This window comes from Marmota flaviventris, chromosome 3 (genome assembly GCF_047511675.1).
Source record: "Marmota flaviventris isolate mMarFla1 chromosome 3, mMarFla1.hap1, whole genome shotgun sequence".
Lineage (NCBI taxonomy): Eukaryota > Metazoa > Chordata > Mammalia > Rodentia > Sciuridae > Marmota > Marmota flaviventris.
Genome location: NC_092500.1, coordinates 46,974,179 through 47,000,306, shown reverse-complemented (window position 1 = coordinate 47,000,306; position 26,128 = coordinate 46,974,179). Strand labels below are relative to the sequence as shown.

The following is a 26,128-nucleotide window of genomic DNA, read 5'->3' as shown; positions in this document are numbered from 1 at the left end:
AAGAATGGAAAAGCAATTGGTAATTTCAGAAAACACATCTGTAATTCTTAGTGCACATGAGACTGATGAGGCAAAATAAATCAGCCTAAATTTCAAGTCAGATGACTGCCTAAGGTGTCCTGCACACTGAGCTTATTTATTTAGAATTCATATTTTGTTCCTAGTCTGTTTGCTGAAAATGCCTTAAAAGGGTGTATTCGTTTCTGTAAGCATCCTCTTGATGAAGACTAAAATATTAGAAAGTTAACCAATTTTGATAAATATTTAATCTGTCAAGAATGTCACATCCAGGAAGCAAACCCCTAATTCTTTCATTTCTGTGACTTTATAAAGAAAGAATAGTTGCTAAGGCAGAAAGACAGGTTCATGCCTTACCTGCAGTGGACAACCACAGGCCCTCGGCCCTCAGAAGTAAGTCTGTCTTCTTCTACATCCAGCATGAGTTGCAAAAGGGGCTGGGCGCTGTCCGGAGTCTTGTGGTCAGGCCATGAGGTGTACCAGTAATGCTTCACAAGTTGGGTGTGGCTTCCTTGCTGAAAATAGCAATAGCCACCAAATGCCTTATTCACTTATGAAACTAAAAGTCACCCAGAACACAATACTGAAAGTCTTCTATCATTCCCATCTTGCAAGCTACTTATATCTACATGGAAAAAAAAATCTATAAGAGTTCTGAAGAACTGAGAAAACTTTACCTTCAACATTCTGACCTGAAAGGTTGACACTCTTGCACCTATAAAGTGACATTTACATTTTTATCTATAATATATAATATATATATACCAGAGACTAGATATATGTTTATATATATTTTTCTATGTGAAAAGGGTAGGTGAAAATGTAGCCAGAAAGAATCTCAATTAATGTGTTTCCTGCTCTATGATCCCTCTTGACAGTTTATTACAAATACGTTAAACAATATGAGAACATTTAATTTCATAGTCAGTCATGCTGATCTTTTTACACTCATCCCATATTCCAGGATTTAACAGCAGTGAGGAATTTGGTAGTAAGGGAGCTCGATGGGATCCCTAGATTGGAAACACTTTGAACAAGAGCCTGAGCACATCATCTCAAAATCCTGAACCCGAGTGGGGACCTGGTATGGACTGGGTGAGTGCTGAAAACCAGATTTTGGTAAATTCCTTCTGATGTCAAACTTTCCAATGAAAACCATCCCTGCAGCTCTCCCTCTGCTGTCTTCTTCTTTGTGATGATTCTGTTCCAGCATTGAGGCTGCTGATAGGCTTGACATCTTTGGGATGATTCTTCTTTAGATGCAAGAATAATGCCATAGCAATATTCCCCAGCACTTGCTGAGGAACAAGTTAAATAAGATAATTTTTGTATGACGTAAGCTGGTCTGGGGGAAGTCCCTATGAAGTACTGTAATTCCAGTTTTTTAAGAACTCATCAACACTTCAGGCTTGTCTTGCCTCCCACAGCCACCCACTGGTGCAGATTTTTTTCTTTCATAGTTTCCAGGCCTTGCTTAAAGCTGCTTAGGCCAAAATGATATTATAAAGAGTCATGGTAAAGTCTCCAGCACAAGGCTTTTGTTAAAGGCTTTGAAAAGGTTAAATCAGAGATGTTTTATTAATGCAAATTAGAAGATCCCAACATCCTACATAATGAACTTCCTTAATGTCTATTTAGATTAATTTAATTATTCCACATACTAACAGTAGCTGACAACAAAGAATACATGAGGGAATGATTATAGTTTCTCTTTGATCTTCACATTACTTAATGTGTTTAAGCTGAATCTGTAATTCTTATTAGTGTAAATAATTTCAAAGTAGAAATGTCATCCTCTAATTTCATCTACTTCGTAGATAGCTACAGCTATATAATCTTACCTTTAAGACAAGGTTTCGAATGGTGTAGTTTTCACATTCATTTACACTGATAACCAGAACCTCAACTTTCCCGTATATCCCTCTCTTTTCTGGCCAGTATAGCACACATTTCTGGAGGAGGGGAAGGAAGAACTTTTATCAGCCTTGGAGTACCTTTCATTTAAGTATCTTAAAATGTTTTCTGTTATTAATTAGAAAAATAAAATATCAATTTTAAAACTCTATAAATATACTAAAACCATTGAATTGTAAATTTTAAATTAAAAAAATTTTAAGTTGTAGATAGACACAATATCTTTATTTATTTATTTATTTATTTTTATGTGGTGCTGAGGATCAAACCCAGTGCCTTACATGTACTAGGCAAGCGCTCTACCTCTGAGCCACAACCCCAGCCCTGAACTGTACATTTAAACAGTGAATTATATAGTATGAAAATTATGTCTCAATAGGTTGTGATTTTTTAAAAAGTAAATTTTTACAAGCCCTATCAAATACTATCATTACTAATCCCATACCAATAATAATGAAATAGAGAGGCAAAAAATTCCCAAAAGTCTGCATAGAAATTAAAAAGTACTTAAGAACTAAACCAAGAAATTAAAATCCAAATATTAGAGTTTATCATGTGATGATAAAAATAAAAGAAATATTCTCCCACAATGATTGAGGTAAGGCACAATTCACCTGTGTTCCTGATATATCCAATAAGAGTATCTGTAATATATTAGATTCCAATGAATAAAGTTTCCCCTGTATGTAAGGCAGAGGTTATGATCATTAATGCATCTATGGTATTATATTTCACAGGTCTAAGGGATTTTTAACTTATGGCACTATTGAAATAAATGTATAATTAAATTATTTTTAACATGTTTTTATGATGGATCTACTTTGAGAGGCTTAATAAGAGTAATAATTATATTTTAAGCACGTTAGTATAGCATAGTGGTTAAGGCACAGACTTTGGACTCAGAGGGTCTGGATTCAAATTTTGGTCGCTCTTCTTATTATCTGTGAATCCATAAGCAAGATAATTAACATCTTTGGTCTCAGTTTCCTCATGATTTAAAATGTTCAAGTACTTAGGACAAAGCCAGGTTTACAGTAAACTCTTAGAACACAATGCTAATATTGTTGTTGTTACATCTTAAAACTACTGGGAAATATATTGTGAACCCAAAGTGATTACACTTTCATGCACTAAATATTATTTAATTATTATATTCAGACATCATTATTAAAAGAAAACTGCCAAGTAAGATTCAAGCATACATATAAGCTCATATTATTTATTACTTTGTCTTTTAAATAACTACAAAGGAATTGCTAATTTTCTAATCACATTTTTTGATGGTTAAAAAACTAAAGGGTGAAAGTTGATATTTTAATTTGAATGCCCAGGGAAGTGAAGTTAATTCTGGAAATGTTGTTTAAATAGCACTTAACCCTTTCTCTCAAGCATACACATTTATATACAGGAATTCTTTCACTCGTTGCTTTCAGTCAGGGTCTTTTAGTACCAGGACGCTTGGCTCAACTCTTCTAAGTCAGAGGGAGATGAACAACACACTTGAAAAAATTTTAAATACTTATAGATTCAAGAAAACGGCAAAAGAATCGACTTACAGAGCTAAAGGTAAAGACATGTACATTGTCAGAAACACACCTTGGGGCTTTATAATGCTGAACACCAATCACTCTACATGCTAGAGCCACACAGGAAGTCACCTCACCTAGCCGAATCACAATATCTTTCATCCATTACATTATAAACACATTTATATCTTCCACATTTTGATCCTTCTCTAAATGAAGTAAATCATTTCAGCTTTATTTACATGCCACTCACAACTGCAGGCAATCAGACTAAAGGCTTGCTCTAGCTGATTTAATGGTAATATGAAGAAAAGAAACCTTTTTTAAAAAGAAAATTGTTTTTAAGCTGTTGATGGACCTTTATTTTTATTTATTTATATGTGGTGCTGAGAATTGAACCCCGTGCCTCACACATGCTAGGCAAGCACCCTACCACTGAGCTACAATCTAGCCCAAGAAAATAAACCTTTTAAAAATAGAGCAACTTATTTCCCCCTGCAGTTGCCAAATGTCTAAAATTGTCCCCGTTTGTTAAAGGTAATCATACTAACCAATTTGCCTGGTTTCTTTCAGTGGAGCATCAATTATTTCGCTGCAAGACCCGAGCTATTGTGTTTCTTAAAACCCATGTCTCCCCGATGAATCCAAGAAGAGTGACAAAGAATCTTGGAAAAAGAATTGACCAAAGAAAGAGGCAAGCAGTGGTGCAGTACTCTGGCATACGTGCCCCATTGTCCCGGATCAGACCTGAGCAGCAGGCTCCCATTTAGAAAGGTGGCTCTCGAAACCAGTAAGGAAAGCTGCCAGGCAGGAGCTCGCTGCCTGCACCTGATTCACAGTACTTGAGCAGGCTTCTGCACCTCCTGGATAAGTGGAAGCCTCGGCTGCTTGCTTCTCTCCCAAGCTGGCCCTGGCCTCTTGAATGTTTTCCTTGACGCTTTACCAAAAAAGCAATTGGCAGCCAGCTCCCAGTAGACAATGCAATGTGACTTGTTCCTTCCAACAACCCTTAATTAGCATCCCATCTCCTCTCAGAGATACAATAGCTTATTTTTACACACTGAATACATTTTCCCCCTTTTAGAAGAAAGTAGAAAAAGAGACCAGATAAGTGTGGGTGCTGTTGAATACGAAGTGGGGGAGAGCTGCAAATGGAGCTGTTTCTAAGAGCACAAGTTCATGTTCAAATTATTTTCCTGAACAGCTTTTTAGGGTTTCTTTAGTGTGGTGCTAACAATGATATGAAAGAGGCAGAAAATGCAAGGAAGCAAAATGCTATCTTGCAGATAATATTATGAAATCACACTAATTGTAGGTAATTTGAAATAGCATGCTATGTAGTAGAATATAACCCTAAAACATCACTATTCTCCCAACTAGGCTGATCCTTTAGTCAAATTATCTATTAATCTTAAGAATTCATAGTTTGGAGAAAAATGAGGTTTTTAGAGGACCGTGTGCTTCTAGGGTAAATAAGTAATTATCAAATCCTGACTGAAAAGATTGTGGACATTAATTGATTCTTTCTAATTAGCAGTTTATAGCAAAAGTGGAATACAATGTGAAACAATGCAAACTCATATATTTTTATGATTTTTTCCCCCTTTGACCATCTTCTATCACCCCTACCAAATGAGGGTTATTTATGTTTAAAGAAGAAGGAATTCTAGCTAGTAGTTTAGATGCCTGGAAATGAGATATCTATTTTTAAGTTATTTTCTTGTTTGTACATTTAAAACCAGAGATTTTGCTCTATGATCTAAAGACATGTATCACCACATAGAAAATGACTCTAAATAAATAAAAAGAAGATGCTCAATTTTACTTATTGATACATAAGAAAGGGATAGAATGGATGAGATTGTCTAAAATTATTATAGTTACTCTTGTTTCCAGCACTCCAGCCAAACATTATTAATTGGCCAGTGATTTCATATAAAAGTATTTTCACCAATATTTTGTCATTTAGTCCCTTCCACAATCCTTTGAGGTACGTAGAGCGGGTAGTAGGTATTACTGTATTTCAAATCCCTTTATACCTGAGGAAACTGAAGCTCAAGTGTTTTGGGTCTCTGGGCAAACTCCTTCTGGAGCTGAGATCCTCTGGGAAACCACCACTTTATAAATTCTACTTTCCATCTTGGTTTCCACATGGACTCTTAACCAAGCTTACTTAAAGACAGCGTCAACTGAAGCCCACGGTCCCCTCTATAACATGCTGATGTCCAGGAACGCACAAGCTCTTGGTTCATGTTTATTGGACCTTCTATTTCTGCCACCAGTTTGGGGACTGTATGTTTACTAAGCAGTATTTAAACAGAAACCTCTTTGTGGCAGCTGTTCTCATTATTGAAGCCTGGTAATTTAATTAAATATTATGTAAATCAGTGAAGTAGGGGAGCGTGTTGGAGCTCAGAAAACACCATCCCAAGGTAGGCACTTTGTGTGTTTCAACTCAGGTAACTAGAGGGCTTCAGAAGTGTCCTTAGAAGTGACTAAGGTCTCTTGCCCGCCTGACTCCTCTTGTCTTTCTCCTCCAAGATGAGTCATAGACATCAGAGTTTCTGTTCTTCAAGGCAGTTCATAGAAAGGAGAACCTCCCCTCCTCCAAAGCAAACCATAAAACTGGAAGCCTTGCCTTTCTGTGTAGGAGCTGGCAATCAAAAATTCTCTGACTTATCTCATACTTATTTATTTTGTGTCTTATTTATTGTATTTCTTCTTCTTCATTTACAAATGTCATTAAAGGTGGGATTTTTGCTGGTTTTGTCAATAAAGATGAAATCTAAAGAGTAGATTATAGGACCCTTGTTCCAGAGGGGTTTTGTCCCATATCTGGGAGGAAGGAGCCATACACAGAAAGGACAAGAAGTATCTCCCCAACTCTCATTAGATTATACCCTTTTGTCCAATCACATTTCTATATAGCTGTCCCTTCTTTATCAAACCTAAGCATGAAAATAGAATTTTCCCTGGGTCTTCAGGCCTTCATTTCCAAAAACTCCCACGTCATATAAGGCTTTGATAAAATAAATTTGCTATATTTTTATGTTGTTAAACTGCCTTCTGTTATAGGAGTGTCAGCTGTGACCCTTATTATGGGAAGGGAAAAAGGGAAAGTATCACAACTTTCTACTTCTAAGGTTTAAAAAAAAGTTTTATAAGATTACTACACGGGTTGAATATATTTTTAATTGGGAAAAAAGTGAATCAGTAAAGAAAACTATAGTCAAATCAGGTAAAGTTGTGACAACATTAAAGTTCATGTAAAGTTTAAAAACCTAATTATGATTTCTGCATTTATATTTTGTCACTAGGTTCTCTATGTTTTCACTCACTTTAAAGAAATGTGAAATTTCAATGATATATAAAGGGTATGATATACACAAGCTATATGATTTAGGATTCTAGCTTTAGAATAACATTCAAACAAAAAGGACAGAGTCTTATAATTAAAAATGAGTTTTTTTTTTCAGTACAAGGGATGGAACCCAGGGCTTCCCTTTGTGCTAATATTAGCATAGTAGTTTCTAATGTACAAAGTAATCAAGATGTAAAATATTACTTAATCCCCTCCAATATCTTTTCAAGGTTAAGAAGCCATGTTTTCCCTACTTTTCAGAAGGTGAGTTTGAGAACCAAGACTCCCACCAAGTTCTGACATTAACCTTCAGTGGGTTATTGCTGGGCAATAGTCACATCTTTGACTTCTCTTCCCACCACTTTTTCCCTTGTACATTTGGCTTCAGCCACTCTGGCCTCCTTGCCGGTCCTCAACACACAAGGAGATTCCAGGTCACTGGTTGTGGCTTCTGCCTTATGCTGGATCTGTGCCTGACTAATTCTCTACCATGTTTCATTCAAAGATGCCCATAGTCACCACTTAATTTGATATTACATACTGCCTCCCATCTCCCTTACCTTCCCCTATGCTTACATTTTCCCCCTATAGTATCAGTGATAATAAACATATTTGATATATAGTATATTATATGCAGTATACATGCTGCATATAATAATGCACCAATATCACTGTATATAACTATATAATATTTATTTATTTTGTGTCTTATTTATTGTATTTCCTCCTTTTCATCTACAAATGTCATAAAGAGTGGGATTTTTGCTGGTTTTGTCAATAAAGATATAGTCTAAATGTTTACACTAGTGTTTGATGGTAGATGATAAATATTTGTTAAGAGTGAAGTGCTGTACACAAACATGTATAACTTTGGATGTTTTATAAGAGGAACTGTGAATGGACGTCATTGAGATTAGCTGGAGAGTTTCAGATACTGAAGATGATATACAATTAGATGTATATTAGGAATATGTTCTTTCTACAGTTCCTATGATTTGGTCAAGGAATTCCACTTCTATAAATATATCTTAAAGAAACAGAGATCCAGACGAAAAAGTGCAAATAATTTAAGAATCTATTAATATATAAATGAATACATATATTTTATTATATCCACACAATGAAATTCTAGTTTTTTAAAAATAATGTTTTGATGAATTATCAACATGAAGGATGCTCATAATATAATATTAAAAAGCAGAATATACAAGAGAATACAAATCCCCTTTTTATTCTTTTTACATCAATTATGTATCTTCCTACAACTTCAACCACCACCTGTCTGATCTCTATCTCCTACCTACACATTTCTCCAGAGCTCCAAACCCTTATTTCTACCTATTTAATTGACTTTACCATCCCAAAGTCTCCAGAACCCTCACACTTTATACTTGAAAAATGAAGCTCATTTTTTTTTCTCTCACATATCTCCCTTGTTCCCCATGTAGGGGCATGACATCACCACCCACTCAGCCTCCAACACCCAAATTCTGAAGTCAAACTGTCCTTTACATCTCTCATATTCAGTCAAGAACTAAGCCCTGTGGCTTCTACTCTCTCTTGCTGAGAGTACTGAGGAAAATTCCTTTTCCTCAGTACTCTCAGCCACTGCCTTACTTTTGCACCCCATTATTTCTTACCTGGGAGTTGCTACAACTTCCCAACCTACTTCCCCTTGCTTTTTTTTTTTTTTAATCAAAATCACACGTCCTGCTCCCAATTATATCCCTGCTATACAAATTGCATTATTTCACTCTCCTTCAAAAACATCTTCAGGGGTGCCCAGCTGCCTATATAATGAAGTCTAAAGTTTTTTTTTTAGCATAGTCCTCTATTCAATGCGACTTACTTTTCCAGTCTCATTTCCCTTCACTCCTTACTAAGTCACATGTGCTCAAATCACACCAAACTGCTCAACTCATGCCCGCTCTGTGGCTTCTTGGATGCTTTTGTATGTGTTGTTTTTCTGGACTGTGGTTTCCCCTTGGTCACTTACTCTCCAGACCCAAAGGCATCGTGTAAACTCTTTGGCTAAATAAATATAACTAAAGTGATTATTTTCTGTAATTTTATCAGATACAGATGAGAACGAAATGAAAGAAGGAAAAAATTAAAATAGGATTGCTTTATGTGGCTTTTCTAGGTGAAATTGTTTGCAATGCCTGAATAAGTAAGTCAGTAGGTAAAATGGAGTCTGTGGTTCTTATGTCACATAGCTTAACTAAGATGAAAGACGAATGCAAAAATAGTGAGAGAATGTGGCTGCATTAAATACTCGAGAGAAGTATTATTAAGCCAAATCACTAAGTAATCTCCTCACTTTGTGAAAGATAAATTTGGTGTCTTACTGTTCTTTGAGAGCAATAGTAGGTTGTTTGCCTTCCAAAGTTTTGCAGTTATTTTATTTTTTTTGTCCTCTATGATGGAATCATGAATAAGTGCCTGGATTTTGAAATCAAATAAACCTGGATTAAAATTTGAATTCCAACACTCACTAACTTTGAAGCTTTAAGTAAAATGACTTAATCTCTCCAAGTTTCAGTGTTCTTATCTACAGTGTAGAAATGTAAAAACTACTTTGTAGAGTTAGAGTGAGAAGTAACTGAATTTATGTATGACTGTTTAGTACAGATATTCAATAGATGGTAGAGGCTAAAAATACCTTCCATAGTATGTGTATTATGCTCAACATTTACAAAGAAGCGGAGTCCCGAGCAGCAAGCCATGTTCAGAGGTAGTCCAAGGACGCTGGTTCCCTGGATGTGCACAAACGCTACTTGTCATTCTGGAGTTGATCTAGTTCCAGTTTTATATACTTTGTTCACTCTATCTTCTCCAGTAATAGAATATTTCATGTATAAAGAATTTGAATATTGTGTTTTAATATTTCTTTATTTCAAAAGGAATTCCCTTCTTGTTGAGATTTATCTAAATGAGGGAACTCAAGTTTACAAGCAACTAAATCTTTTTAATTATAACATCAGAACTAATTTTTTACCCTTATTTTTTTCACCTTTGCTTATCCTCATTTTATAAAAAGTGAGAAATAGAATATTGGGATTTTGGAATAAAAGATGGCAATTACTCATTCATTTATTCACTAGAAAGTAGAAAGGTTCATAAAAACACAAAGCGTGGGAACTTCTAAAGATAACTCCACCTCCATATTTTTTGGAGGAAATGATTTTTGTCTCTTCCAAACAATGACGCTTAACACAAAAGAAAGTTGGCACATTTTCGGTAAACAGCATTTTCCTGGTAGTGCAAAATCTACTGTGCATTCCTTTCAAGCCAGACTTTTCAGTATCATTTGATCTGTAAAACATCAAAGTTTCCTCTAGGGTATTGTATTTACATCTTTAGAGAGTTTGGACCAAAAGGAATTTTCATCTTTATTTAAAGTTATCTTTATAAAATCAAACATATTTCTTGCAATGTTTTGGATTATGCCTGGCTACAGGGGGAAGAAAAGTAGAAGATTACACATGGAAGATGTACAATGACACGTTTGATACTGATATTCCTAATAAGTATATCTCAAATATTGAAAAAGAAAAGAGGCTCAAAATAGGAAAAACCAACCATCTACTTCTCCATATATGAATTAGGCAGTGGAAGAAAAAAATAAAAATCTCAGCTACCCTTTAGTGTGGGAATTATTTTAAAAAGGTATTCTAGCCTTTACAGGTCCACTTGACTTTCCTACAGAGACTGAAATCTGAGAACATAACCAACAGGTTAGGTCCAATAGGATTGTTGCCCTTGAAGGAAGGAGATGGATTCCATTCCTTTGCAGGCTCAGAATGGAGAGCTCTGAGCATCCCTGGTGAGTGGACTGTGCATAACATGCGTTTTTGCCACAGACAGCAGTTCTGGTTGGATGACAATGCTAGTCTTGGAGCTGGAGAAGAGCAATCATTTGCTGGTGCTTGGCATATTCCTAATTGCTCATGTTAAATTTATTTTAAAATGTCACATACTATGTACCCTCTAAGGAATGCTTTCAGACTAACAATCTTAGCCTCTGTCCTGATAAAACCCTACTTCAAGAACAAGTTAAAGCATTGAAAGTGTATTTCTGAGATTTTCTATGAGTGAACAAACATAGAATGCATCACAAATTAAAGTATTAAATGCTCATGAGCACCAAAGCCATAACCTAACTTATGGCCACTAAAAACCATTAGGTAATCCTTGTGAGATATTGTTTCACATATGCCTTGCCACACATTAATCCTTAATAAATAAGCAATTTTGGCAACTAAGTACTGTTTTCTGTGGAAAATATGATCTAATTGTTTAAAAACATTTACATATTCATATTTCCAAATGATTAAATAGATTAAGGTACTTTTCTTATACTTATTTTGTTTCTGTATATTTTTTGCCATACTGGGGATTAAACTCAGGGGTGCTCTACCACTGAGCTACATCCTCAGCCCTTTTATTTTGTTTTGAGACAGGGTCTCATCAAGTTGCTGAGGCTGACCTTGAACATGCCATCCTCCTACCTCAGCCCATATAGGTATATGCCACCATGCCTGGCTATGATTTTATTTTTAATAGAAGAAATAGAATTTTAATTTTAACATTTCTGTGTCCTCTTGTAGACAGACTGTAACTACATTTATCAATTTTGTAAACTCTGGTATTTTATTGGCAAGTTATTTATACATATTTAGCATGACTACCAATTTATTTGGATTTATTTCTAGCCTACAATTTGTAAAAACTTATCTTGATTTTTCTATATTCCTTTTTCTTTTTTTTAAGTTAATTTTAAAAATTCTATCTGTTTCCTCTTCTGCCAGATTGGAAATTATGCATTCTACTTCCATTCTTTTAGTACATAGAAAATTTAACATGCACATTTATCTTAAAGTCTAATCTTAGTTTGTATTTCTGCCCTTTTCATGACTAACATAGAAATATTTTAACTCTCTTCATGCTTTATTATTATTGTCCAGTACTTTAATTCTACCTTAATTCTTTCATTTCTTTTCTTGCTATTATTTATTATATTTGACTCTTCTTTTCTGGATTAAATCTCTTTACAATTTGGTAAGATCCTATTGGTATTAAATTCTTTCATTTTTTGGTTGTTTGAAATGTTTACTTTCACCCTCATCCCTGTATGATAGATTTGCTGGGTTTAGGGTTTAGAGTCTCCCCATCCCCCAATCCTTTCTAGGTATTATTCTACTGATTTTTGGCCCTATTGTATTTTTGTGTTGTTGTTTGTTTGTTTTGAGAAGTCTTTTGCTAGTTAATCTGATTGTTAACATCATCTCTTTGGTGTTTTCCAGAGATGTGTCTAGCTGTGGACTTAGGTTTACTTATCTAGCCTTGGATTTATTGTGCCTTTCAAATTTGAAGCCCATGTCTTTCAATGACTTGGAAAATATGTAGCCATCTTTTAAAAAATATTTCTTTTCCTCACATTGTTTTTTCTTCTAAGTCATCCATTAAACATTTCATGGGGGCATTTGAATACTATTCTTCATGTCACTTCAGCTCTCTTGGTTTTAGCCATTTTGATCTTTCAGGTAATCTCATCAGTTCTATCTTCTAATTCTCTAATTACTGATCTATGTCTACCTTTATAAACCTGCCTGGTAATCTTTTTAAATTTTAATGTCTACATATTATTTTTCATTTTAATGTCTATATAATATATTTATTTCTAATACTTTTTAGTTTGATTATAAATATTCTTAGTCTTTTTTTGATAATGATTTGTTCTTTTGTTGACTACTTTATAGTTTGTATGCTAAATTATTTTTAAAATCCTACATTCATAAGTTTTTGTTATTTTAATTTCTTGTGGATCTGTTTGTACTATTGGTTGCTTTCCCTATTTTTCCTTATCATATTTATTTAATTGTATGTCTTATAATTTTGATTTGCACATTTACATTTGACTGAGTGTTTTTCTGGAAATTCTGTGAGGCCTATATGGAGATTGTGTGCATTTGGAAATTATTGCCGCTGTTTCTATAAAGAGTAGTTTTCTACCATCTTGATACTTCACTTAGGTTAATTACCCTATCTGGCAATTTCTGATTTTAAAATTCTTGGGTTTCTCACCTTCAAATACTTAAGAGCATTTTTTTATCTTACAAGGAGGACAGATTTAGACAAATTAATTTCCTATTACATTCCTTTTTGGAAGGCAGGTTTATTTTTGAGGTTTACTTTTTTATTTTTAAGTATATCCCCTATGGATGTTCACTTTATGGAAGGTCTCAGTTTCAACTTCTGGTTCTTGCAAGCACAGGATTTGTGTCTAGTATTTATTAAAACACAAGTAATACTTAATTCTCTGGTCTTATGCTTTTACTAAATTTTTGAGCACCAAAATTTCCTTTCCTTTCTTTTTTACAAGCTCCAAACATGTTGTTTCACATTTTACCCAGTGTAACTGGTTTTGTGGTGGAAGGTTTTTCAGGTTATATAAGTCTGCTGTATTTCATAAATTCTATGGATGTCCATGTGGATGTATGCCTATAAAGAATATACCTTTTAAACTTGAAGAATCTTCCGTCACAAAGTTAAAATACTATGTATTTTAAACAACTGTGCAGGAATTGTCAGTGACTTAATATGTTTTCAGGGTTGTATTGTATGTGAAACAGCTGAGAATATTAGGAGTTATTTTTATCATACCAACTGAGGCTCTCGTATCAGATTCACACAGAAGTGTGTTTATTAGTAAGCCATATATTAATTAAGTGTATAACTTTGTATATTGGCCAAAAACATACATATTTTCCCAGTATAATCAGAAAAATGCGTCATCTATTATAGTAAAAATGGGGAAAAAAACAGCAAACTTTTTAAAGCTTACAAATAGCTGTTTTTCTGAGCCTGGGTTCTTTCAATTAGTAGCAGGATTCTACCATTGTCAAGAGTTACAATTCACCGAAAGGGCATAAGGAAAAGCTCAGTTTTCCTAAATTCTTATTGTTATGGAGAAGTCCTGGTATAAAAATTTCGAGAAGAAAATGTTAACTAAAATCAAAATATGAATTACCCCAATAAGATGTCCTAAAATATAAGTAATACCTAGGAGAGTAGACTTCAGGAATCATTCAATGTCCTTACTGAGACTATGGGTACAAATGAGATGTGTGCACGCTAAGTATATTGACTTGTCTGAAGGAAAACTGTCACTCATAGACCAATACCAATTACCATTTTTCAGAAGTATAAAGTGACCTAACCTTTTGAAAATTTCCATCTTAACCCATTAACTTCTAATTCTATAAATATTTCCACAAAATTGACACAAGTGCACTAAAATAGGTTGGAAATCAAAATCAAGAATTTATATATTTGACTATATTAACTAATATTATTATATAATAAGAATATCAATAGTAATTTAATATTGTTTAATATTAACATTAAGTGATTTATATAGTTATATTGAATATTATATAATTTTGTTATATATTATATAACTTTATTTAAGTTTTTAATATGTGTTTCACATCTGGGACAATGGGACAAAGTAGGTTAAATCTACCTGTCAGAGGTACATGGTGATTTTACTTACCCAAAACCTCTTCCCTAGCACTAGAACGTGCATAACATCCAGAACTTGGCTAAAGATCATACCTCATTTTTTTCTTTGAGTTTTGTGATCATAACAATCACAGGGCTGTCTTCCTGCCAAACCATCTGCCAGAAGTCATTCACGGTGTTGATCATGGGACCCTGCGTGGCAATGAACGCTTTCTCCTTGCCACTGTAGCCCTAGTTGGAGTAAAGAGACAAACATATTGTCTTTTAAGTGGATGCCTTGCAGTGAACATTTAGGGGAAAGATCTTTGGCTGTGCTGGTTCAAAGGCAACATGGTTGTAAGAGCTTCATCGATTCTAGCACCATGATGCATGTGGCTGTTTTCCTAGCAAGTTCAGCAGGGCATTTGGTACTGAGGGTTGTAATGCTCCATCCTCACCAGAGCAGCTATGTGGAGACCATAGTCAGGGACTAAAAGGAGGACTCATTGTGGAGGATTCAAACAGGGTTGACAAACTACAACAAACAGATACCCTTGCTAGCAACCAATTGAAATCAAACTCTTGAGAGGGGAAGAAAAGCAAAACTAAACCTAAAATCAATAATTCAAAGTATGTCAACATGCTCACCAGAAAGAAATTTCTATTTATTTACTTACCCTAATATAATTAGCATTAATGTAGGTGCTCAGTGAATCAGTTACATTCTTTGGCCTTAAACACACTCTGCTGTGGGGATCTAATGGAGAAAACAAGAAAAAAATACATTAAATAAATATACTCTTTTAAAATTTCTTAAAACACCTATAACCTGCAAGTGGCACACCTGTTAACTTATACACTGATTGTCTGGCATGTGCCAGTGTTGGCCCTTTATACATGTTGTGTTCATCTCTTGAGCCATCAATGTTTACTGAGGGACCTTTGGGCCCATCTTATATTTGCTACTGACATAAATCTTGTCCATGAGGAAGAGATGATGAGTTTATACTTCATGTCATTTTTCATGGGCTTTTGATACTTGACCCCATCTCTCATGTATATCCCTCTCATTTTCTTGGCATTTGGAATTTGAACCAGGTTTCGGTTTTCCTATTTTTCTTCTATTCCTTCAGAGGTGAATCATTTCTTCATATTTCATGATCTCATCTTCCCTGGACCCTCGGGGCTCAACCTGGCCTTGCTTCATGAGCTTGGACCCTGATTTCCTGAGATAGACAAGCTATTTCACTATGTGCCGGACACTGTCTATCAGTGTGGGGATGGAGGATAGAGCACACCAACAAAAGAGGGAGCTTTTAAAGAGAAACACAATTCATTTCAGTGAGTTCCCAGTCTGTTCATAAAATTGCCAACAGCCTGTGCTGATTACCTAATGGATGTCAGAGTCTGTTCACAATACTTTACAGGTGTGATGTTGTTTAGTCTTCATAAGTCATTCATAAAAATATCTAAATTGATACCCCCATCTTTCAAATAGCAAACAAACAGAGAAGTTAAATCACTTGTCCAAGAGTACACAGTCAGGAAGAAAGTAATGGAGTCAGGCTCTGAACGTCTGCTATCTACTCTAGAGCATCCTTAGTGACTATGCCATGTTGCTTCCCTAATGTTGGCAGCCACACAAACTGATAATTACATTCCACATGTTACATCCTAGGAGTTGCCTAGTTTCTTCCTGAAATAATAGAAAATTCAGTGCTTTTCAGCATCCCTTCTCAGTGGAAGGTGGTGTAAAAACTGGGCTGCAGCAAGGAAGCATCCCGCCTTCTATACGCATATCCTGAAGTAAGACAGTCTGGGTGTAAGACAAGGAGACAATCTCTTTTATTCACAGGCCAAGCTGAGAAAATCATAGATAAAGTGAGGTAGGGAGAACTAGAGGAAGAAAGTTGCGTAGAATACGTGTGAGTGGGAGTCAGAGGTAATTGAAAATGTAACAAATCTGGCACAACCAACATAGATTTAATATTTATTATTTAAATTTATATTACATTTAGCTTCACATATAATTGCTATTAAAGATAATAAAAGCTATAACTGGTTTTATTAAAAAAAGACAAGTCAGCCCATAAGATTAGGAGTGATGTGGTGTGAAAATACAGCCACAAATTCTTTGACACTCTGTCTACAAAAAAGTAGAGTCCCGTTCACATTCCCTAAAGTGTGGGCAGAAATGAATGACTCGCATATAATGAATGGAATGTGACAAAGTTGACAGAGCTACCCAGGTCCTAAAGGATATACCACTTCCTCTTTGCTTTCTTTCTTGGGTTGTTTGCCCTGGAGGAAGCTGTCTTGTCTTGAGGGAGCCCAAGTAGCCAAACAGCACAGCCAAAATGAGGGAGCCATCATGGAAGGAGATCCTTTAGCGCAAGTCACGCCTTCAGCTGACTGCACCCCTGCTCAAGGTCTCAACAGAAACTTCACACATGATCCTGTACCAGAACTATCCAACCAAGCCAATTCCTGATGCATGGAAACTGTGAAATGTTTATTGCTTTAAGCCACTAAATTTCAAGATAATTTGTTATATAGCAGGTAATAGGTAATATGAGGAAAAATAAGGAGGCCATCAACAAACACTGGGGTGACAATACCATGGTTATCATTGTACTCACTGTGGGCTGAATGTATGCCAGAGAGAGAGCAGCTATCATCCTTTTATGCATTCTGTCACCTAATTATCATGGCTTTATAAAGTAGATACTATTAACATTCTCTTTATCTAGATTAGTTAATGGAAGCATAGAAGGGTTAGGTAACTCACCCGAGGTCATGTAGCTCAGAAGAAGTAAAACAGAGAATGAACCCATGTTATCAAAGTCAGAGCCATAAAGGCCATTATCAAAGGTGATGTTGAAAATATAAAGCTAAATTTCACTCATCAGTCCATAGGGTGTTTGAAATGAAGGCATATCTTAGAAGTAATAGGAGCTTCCATTCAGGGATGGATAAAACGGATTTGATCTCTAAAATATCTGGTTTTAGGAAGAGAAGCCCCAATTCTGCTTGAAATTACAGCATGGCACGTGAAGACCAAAATGCTGATTGGATAAGGCACAGGTATAACAGCTCCTGGTCCTGTCAGATGTAAGCAATCACAATCCAGGAGATGTCAATCAATCCTAGAAATCAGTGGGAACACCTCTTGGTAATGCCATGCTTCATAGTAGCTGGACTTCTTTCTTCTTCATCTAAAACACATTGCACAAGTTCCTGGTGTGTTCTTTTGGATGATCTAAAGGAAAAAGGATGACTACAGGGTACTATGAGGACTTGATAAGGACTAGTTGAGTCAGGATAGTCCACAAGGGACTGTGGACTGGGCTCAGCAACATGGAGCTCTCTCTTGGGATGGAGGCTTCCAGCTTTTATTTGAATTCCTCCTGAAGGGTTGTGTTGGGGAATATGATCCTGAAGCAGGCTACCCTCCTTAGAGCAGAGAATGGGCCCTGGCAATGTTTCCTAAGTTAGCTTATCACCTGGAGCCCTCACAGTGCAGGTTCTAGGAGTCAGAAGCTGGCACCTGTCACTCAAATACACCTCATTTCCTCCAGATCTGCTGAAGTCGTGGCAGCTCTCTATATTTCCTACAACAGCAGTAGCAGGGTACCTTCATGTGCACAGGCCATTTTCCATAAAGAGCTTGTGCCTGACTTTGTTTTCATGATGTTTTATCCATTTTTTTTAAAAGCATATCCTCCAAATATAAGCTTTAGTTCCTAGCCCCTCATCCCCATCTAAATTTATTCTTGTTGGTAAAACCTCTTGGTCTGAATAAAATTTACCAAGTCCTTCATAATGTCAAAGGGCTTGTGGTAGGCAGCTCTTTTGTTCTCTCATTTTCCCCCTTCCCTTGCCCTACCAAATTTCTTTGAATTCCTGTGAGCTGCATTTTAACATTCAGAGTGAAATGATTCCGTTTTTCTTTGCATATCTTTTGTCAACCATATGGATCAAAATTCTTTACATAATATAAAATTAGAAACAATCCGAAAGAGAAGCCACAGTGGAGCAAACAGCAGGATTCACTGAACATACTCCATTAATGATAGCAGAGAGGAGGGGACCTGACTGGGAGCTTTTGACTGTGCAGTCCCCTTAAACATCTTTCTGAGTGAGCATGTGTGGGGCCATCTGGCATTTCTGCTGTCATCAGCTGGAACACACAACAGCATTCATAGCTCACATACACACATGCAAGCGCGTGCACGCGCGCACCCCCACCCCCCACCCCCCACATCCCCCGCCAACACACCCAGATGTGTATAAAAGACAGCTGTCTCCTGGTATTCACTCTCCCTCTTTCTTTAGTAACAAAATCCCACCCAGGTTCTGGCAGGGCCTTGGTATAATGCACAGCATTAGACTCCTCTAATTATTATCATCTCTTGCAATTAGTTGTGGCCACATGATTAAGTTCTCAATGTGAAAGATGAGAGTCAGGGATGTGTGTGATTTTTACACCAAGGGAGTGAAGTGAAGGGTAATGTTCTCCTTCTTCCACTCTCACTTCATCCTGCTGCTTAAAACATGGTTGCAGTGACCAGCATCTCAGTGTGCAAGGAAGCCAAGGCCCTGGGGATGGCAAAATAACCAGAGAGAAGAGTTGAGATGAAGGATGTGGCAAAGCCACCATACCACCAGGAAGCTTATACCTGGAGGGAAATGCACTTTCAATTTATTTAAACCATTACTATTTTGGGTGTGTTTAATGAGATACACACACACACACACACGAATTAATTTCTATTAGAAATAGTTAAAATTTATATATATATAAATTTTGGAAAAAGATATCAGAAAGGGATAGTATTATCACGAATCAGTTCTGCTTAGGGAGGCATTAAACAGAGTAGGCGTATTCTACACATCCAGGTTTGGTGCACATTCAGAAGTTGAATTCAGGATTTCTTAGGATCAAAGTTCACATTTGCTAAGTAAAAGAAAAAAATTTTGGTGATATAATAAAAGATATTCCTTTTAGTCTAAAATTAAGCCCCCAGCATTGTCACCAAAATGCCTGCAGTGATTAGACCAGCCTGGATATCACTAAATTACCCACTGTACTGATTTCTTCTATGTTGTCTACAACAAACTGTTCCAAATCCATTCCCCTGTTTGGAAGAAGCTATCTCTAGTTACCATGTGTGACCACTAGTCACATGTGGCCATTGAGCTCTTGATATATGGCTAATGTGAATTGAGGAATGAATATTTTAATTACTTCAAATTCATTTAAATTTAAATTTATGTAGCCATATGTGGCTAGTAGTTTTTTTCCTGGACAGTGAAGGCCCAGAGGATGAAATCCAAGTTTCTTACTTAGTAGAGCACAGCAGGTCTTCAGTGACATTTTCTCCATAGGCACTTTCCCACATGTACCTTTTGACCTAGCTCCATGGATCTAGGGCAATCACCCAAACATTCCATGACCTTATAGGTTCCAGGCATTTGCACATATTGCACCCTGTGCCTTCTCTGCCTGGTAAAGTAGTCTTTCCCAATTATTCAGGGCTCAGTTCTAATGATATGTCTTTCCGAGCCCCTCGCTGGCCTTACCAGACAGCACTAGCCATTCAATATTTTGCTTAGACTCCCTGCATTTTATTTCAGTATTTATCATCCTGCATTTTGAGTGCTTAAATTTCTGCCTACCCTGAAGGATTGTGGCAAATCTCTTGAGGGCAAAAAGTTGTATGTAATTCACTTTTGTATCCTATATCATTTCTGTCTGGTATGTGTTCAAAGAAAGTTTAATACTAGAATTAATTTCTATTAGAAATAGTTAAAACATTGCTTTTGACTTTCCAGATTTTTTTCTTTTCTAAGAAAATGAAACAAGCAAACTTTCATTCCTTTTAGTATCCACTGATTATTAGAAATTTCCATAAATGCCCTAAACCACTCAGGCTTGAAAAGAGTCCCAGTGCCTTCAGTTTTTGTAATGCTTATGATATATATGATTTACTAGGAACCCGATCTTATAACTATGTAGAAGCGATTCCATGTCAAGCTAAAGTTTATGTTGGAAATTAGTAATTCATAGTAATTTCCAAGTATTTAGAGGTTTTCAAATACTTTTTTTTATCTTTAAAGCAAGAACCCAATATATGACTGAATAGGGGAAAATGTAGATTTCCAACTAAAGCTTTTTAATATATTGGGTTAGACTATTAAAACAGCTGAGGATTAAAAATATACTTTACCACCACCATCATCATCATTTTCATCCCTACCTCCACAATTTTATTAATGTTATGCATTTAAGTCTACATATTAGCCAAATTCACTATGATAATTTTAACCAAATACTTCTGAACTATGTTAAATACTTAACATAGCATTTATGATACATCAGGGTAGAAGCAATAATAATTACACATATTATTTGAATATTGATCATTATTCCTCTCTTTATTTTGCTCTGCCCTTTTATTTTTCTTCTCCCCTCCTCTTTTTTTCTTATTTCCCATAATTCTTTTTTCCTTATTTCCCTTCTTTTCTCCTCCTTGTTCATGTATCTTTTCAACTTTATTGGACATAAATATAGATGTGTTTCACCAAGTCTGTATTTAAATTTGTTCTGTCAAACTTATATTTATGAAATTTCCTCACCTTGGTCTCTCTAAAATATATGCTGTAATCTTAAATTTTCCATTTAACAGACAAAATGATACCTGGATCCTGATGTGACTAACATTATATTAGATTTTATCAAAGGTTAGTCTGTGTCAAAATTTTCCCCCAGGAAGAAGTGCATTTGAGCTTTGAAGTCAAGAGATAAATTGGTTAGATGGGGAAAAATATATCACTGTAGCATGTGAACAAAGCCGGGGATGAAAAGAATGGTTTCACAGACTAATCAACATAAATTGGGAAATGGGAGGAAAGGAAGGAATTGGTTATATCTTTAACAAAAGAGAGAGGATACCAAGCCCGCACTGTCTAATGCAGTAGCCAATTAGTCATATGAAGCTAATTAATTTATCTAAATATGAAATAAAATTTAGAAATCAGTTCCTCTAGCTGCATTAGCTATAATCTTCAAGTGTTCACTTGCTACAAATGGTTAATGGGCTATCATATTGGAATTATATAGAACATATCCATAGCTGTAGAGAGTTGATGGTGATTATATAGAAGATCACTTGTAAAAAGCACATGAAAATTATAAAAGAGGGCTCTTGAATACTATGCTTTTGAACCTTTGAACCCTTCTATACATAGAAGAGCATTTTCCATAATTTATTCTGGAACGATGGATTCATCATCATTTAGTTAGGGAGGGAAAACAGAAACCAAATCATATTATTTATTGGAACTTTGCTTGTCATTTTACATACAATATCATTTAATTCTTCCAATGTCCTTGGAAGCTAGTATTATTATCTCTTGTTTTTAGGGATGAAGAAAAGGATGACAAAGGAACATTCAGTAGCCTGTTACAAATTGTGAATGTTTTTTAGTGGAGTAGGAAATAATCTAACTCAATCTGTTGCCTTCAAGAATGGTTCACTTGTTTGAATATCTACCTTGTACTAAGTACTTAATATAAAAATATAAAAGCATAATTTAAGTTAAAACATAACTAGATACTACATTTTTAAGTAAAAAAGCATAGTCAGAGTAAACAGTGTTCTTTAATTTTGTATGTATTGTCTTATTTTTGTATAAGTGAAGAAGTGCACATAGTTTTTATTATTTTACTTCATTGGGTGCTAATAATTTTATATTGTTATATGACTGGGCTTTTTCCCTACTGCTTTTGAGATTTTGGATAGACGTATTTTATGACTAATATTTATTTATATTACAAAATAATTTGACATAAACTTGACTTTAGCACTTCAATCTACCATATACAGTGTTCTGAACCAGGCTAACATTGTCCTGTCCTCAGAGAAATAGTTAAAATTGAATGAGTTCTTAGTATCTATGTACTAAAAAAAATCCTCAAAATTATATGGCATTACTGTTGTTGGTTCAAACTACCAAAATTTTAAATGTAAAAGGAGTTTATTGTAGGTTAAAACAATAAAAACAAACATAATGTTTCAAATCTTGGTTAATGGCGAATTATCAACTAACTTAATGTTTTAAATTTATCCGTATTATATTCTAAAATAAATCATAAAGAACAGCTTTGCCTATTTCATTTCAGTCTCTCATAATAATTTTCAGCCAAGAGTGTGGCTTGTCAAAACTCTATTTGCTAAATAATATTTCGTGCAACAAGGTTGGGTGGGATATTTGGGCTACAAGCACTTTCAACAGAAAATCCATCATTCCAAACATCAGTTGTCAGCACAGGTGCCCCTGGTTGAGAAAATGGTCCACCCAGTTCTGGGAATGGAAAAGCTGACACAGGGTTGTGGCGCAGTTGTCTGATATCATCAGGGCAGGAAACAGAGAAGGCTGAACTTTGAAATAATCCTAGTAATTTCCAAATCCTTCTGAAATTAGATGGCAGTTCCTGTATACATAATAATTGTGGTGGATGAATTACTTAACGTTCAGTATATTTTAGATGAAAATTTTAGCAGTGAAGAGAGAACCAATTCTTACACAGAGCACATTCATCCCTTTTAGCTAGTTGTAGTCATAGCATGTCTTTTGACAGTGATTAGAGCTGAGGTAAATAGATTTGCCTATACAGACTAGTTAAAATGTTGGTGTGGAGTGACTAACAATGCATTTCAATTCCACCAAAGGGGCGGCCTGGAGACGCATTAACAGTGTTAATAGTAACTCTGGGCTGGGGTTCTAGCTCAGTGGTAGAGCACTTGCCTTGCATGTACAAGACTCTGATTCTGATCCCCAGCACTGCGAAATCAAACAAACAAAAAACCCCAGAAATTCTTCAACTGCTTGAGTTTAAGTGCTTATGATAAGTATGGAGAATTTATTTGCTGTTTTATAAGTGAATTGATGGAATTGAAACTATTTCAATGTCAATACTTCAAATAAATCTTTGTAGCTCCATCTTTGCAGAGTTGTTGCCATCAGATGTTTACGGATTTGGCCAAAACCCCAACTATATCTGTTTGTTGAGTGATGGAAAATATTACTTCTCCAAAATGTTTTTGCAGAATTAATTCCTCAGTGCTTCCTACGCTCCTGTACCTCTTACACCATAGTTCTATTCTAGCTCTATGACATTATTACTCATTTACATGTCTCTCCTCTCCAGTCCATGAGCTCATTGATCTTACTGTTTCTCACTCCTTATGGGTCCCTGGCCTCCATCTCATTGCTTGATACTGATAACTTTCATGCAGTCAATTTTAGCTTGAATGTAATTTATAGTATCTCAAAGTGTGGTCCTGGTATCAGTTGTATCAGAATCACCTGGATATTTGCTAGAAGCAGTTTCCTGGGCTCAAGGGCACACCTACTTAAACAAAACCTCAGGGACTGGGCACAGGGTGCTGGATTTTCAACACAGATGATAGGTGATTGTTATGCACAGTGGTAATAATATCACTGAGATATAATTCACATTCTATACAATTTGTCCACTAGCATGCCACCACAGTTATTTTTTCCGCTCCAGCATCCTGAAAATATCATCATGACCAATTTTATAATATTTTCAGTATTCCCCAATAAACTCCATACCCTTTAGCAGTCATTCCCATTCCACTCAACACTGGGAAACCACTGATTTGCTTTCTGTCTTCATACATTTGATTGCTGGACATTTCATACAAATGGAATTATAAAATATGATGTGTTTATGCTGTTTTCTTTCATTTAGCAAAATATTTTTAAAGTTTATCCATTTCTAGTATATATTAGTATCTGGTTTCTTATTATTCATTCCATGTAAATTCAGAATACTCATATAAAATATGAATTTTGGATATACTGAATTTCATTTCCTGTTCATCAATGGACATTTGTGTTATTCCCACTCTTTGGATATTAATAATGTTGCTATGAACATTTTTGTGTATTTTTTTGTGTGGACACATGTTTCATTTCTCTTGGATGTATACTTAGGAGTGGACTGGTTGGTTCATAAAGTAACTTGAGGTTTTACCTTTTGAGGAACTACATACTACTTTCCTAAGTAGCACTTAGTAATCCTATGAGCGATGTCTGAAAAGGTTACAATTGCTGTACATCCTTGCCAATGATTTTTATTGTCTATCATTTATATAATCATCTTAGTGGATATGAAATGACATAGCATTGTGATTTTGATTCTCTGATGGCTAATGATGGTGAGCATCTTTTTATATGTTTATTGGTTATTTGTTTATCTTCTTTGGAGAAGGCAGACTTCTATTGAAGTCCTTTGACTATTTTTAAATTGGGTTGTCCTTCAATAGTGAATTGTAGGAGTACTTTATATACTGTACTTACAATTCCTTTTTAAATACATGATTTGAAAATATTGTTTTCTATTCTGTGGGTTGCCTTTTCTCTTTCTTGATAGTGTCATTTGAAGCATACTTTAAAATTTTATGTAGTTTAATTTATTCTTCTTGGTTTATTGTACTTTTCATGTCAAATTAAAGAAACCATTGACTAATTGAAGATCATGAAGATTTATACCTTTTTTATCTTAAGATTTTTATTTTTTTAGCTCCTATGTAACATGTAGGTATCTGATCCATGATATAAGGTAGGGTTCAATTTCATTTTTTGGTAGGGGGGGCGTGTTGTTTTAACATTATTTGTTGAAAAGATGCTCCTTAACCTATTGAATTATCTGATAACTCATGCTAAAAATCAATTGGCCATAATGTGTAGGACAATAAAGTTTTAGAGTCATGTATCTACTGAAATTGTGAGCAGATCATTATAATATAAGTAATATAGAATGAAATTATTTACTTCACACAACTTTAATGGTTATTATTAGTTTGATATATGGCTGTAACTCCAAATTTGGGCATTGTGAGGATTGGAAATGGTGAAGCCAAGGTGAATGAAAAAGGCTTGCCCTGTGCTTTGCAGTGCAAATTACTGAATCAAGAAACTTACTTGGCAAAATGGTCTTATAGCGATTTTTAGTTCCATGACGTGGAATGTCAATTTCTTTGGGATCCACAAAGTTCATTGGTATTTCCTGCAAAAATAAATGATATCAAATTCGTATATCTAATGCTGACACAAAGAAAATCTTCACAGGGGGCCATTTGATCCATGCTGTATTGGACTTCAAAGTCCTTTATAAAACAACAGACTGCCACCTCTGGCTGACCCACACCCTTCCTTTCATAAACATGCTGGGTGCACCCTGTCAAGCTGAGTTCTAAGAAGCAGTGCTCTGTGTCAGAAAGCATTATGTTATATGTAGCCATTAAAGAGCCATAAAATGCTTAGATTTTAAGAATCATGTTATGACACAATTGCTAGAATGACATAGATAGCTGAAAAGTAGATTTTTTACAAGGCGTTCAGGTTTTTAAAAAAATCTTTATGTAAGTATAGTACCAAAAAAACTCACTCTGGTGGATCCTTCTTTAATATTAATTATGGATTTTTTAATAATGATTAAAGCCTCCCTCCCAAAGGGGAACATATCAAAGAGTTTTTGTTGTTGTTGATTCAAGCAATGATGACATATTGTTTTTTTTTTTTTAATTAAGGAAAAGCTTATAGTTGGATTATTTCGTTTGTGCTTGTAAATATAATATGTTTTAATGAAGGGTATACAGATACTTTCTCTCACTTAAGAATATAAATGTCCTTATTTGGTCAGAATATATGTCATAGGTCTCAAATGATTAGAGAGAGCACAATTAGAATAGAAGTGTCTCTACATGAA

At 35.2% G+C, this 26,128-nt stretch overlaps 1 protein-coding gene across 2 annotated transcripts in view; it reads right to left on the bottom strand.

Moving 5' to 3' along the window:
- Positions 1-26,128, bottom strand: part of Ptprr (protein tyrosine phosphatase receptor type R) — a 262,896-nt gene that overhangs the window by 19,230 nt on the left and 217,538 nt on the right. For both annotated transcript variants that reach the window (XM_027928323.2, XM_071609161.1), the window contains 5 exons: positions 25,342-25,426; positions 15,003-15,082; positions 14,440-14,577; positions 1,860-1,970; positions 376-533 (listed from right to left, as the gene is read on the bottom strand). In XM_027928323.2, the coding sequence (XP_027784124.2) occupies positions 376-533; positions 1,860-1,970; positions 14,440-14,577; positions 15,003-15,082; positions 25,342-25,426 (572 nt within the window). The remainder of the gene's footprint in view (positions 1-375; positions 534-1,859; positions 1,971-14,439; positions 14,578-15,002; positions 15,083-25,341; positions 25,427-26,128) is intronic.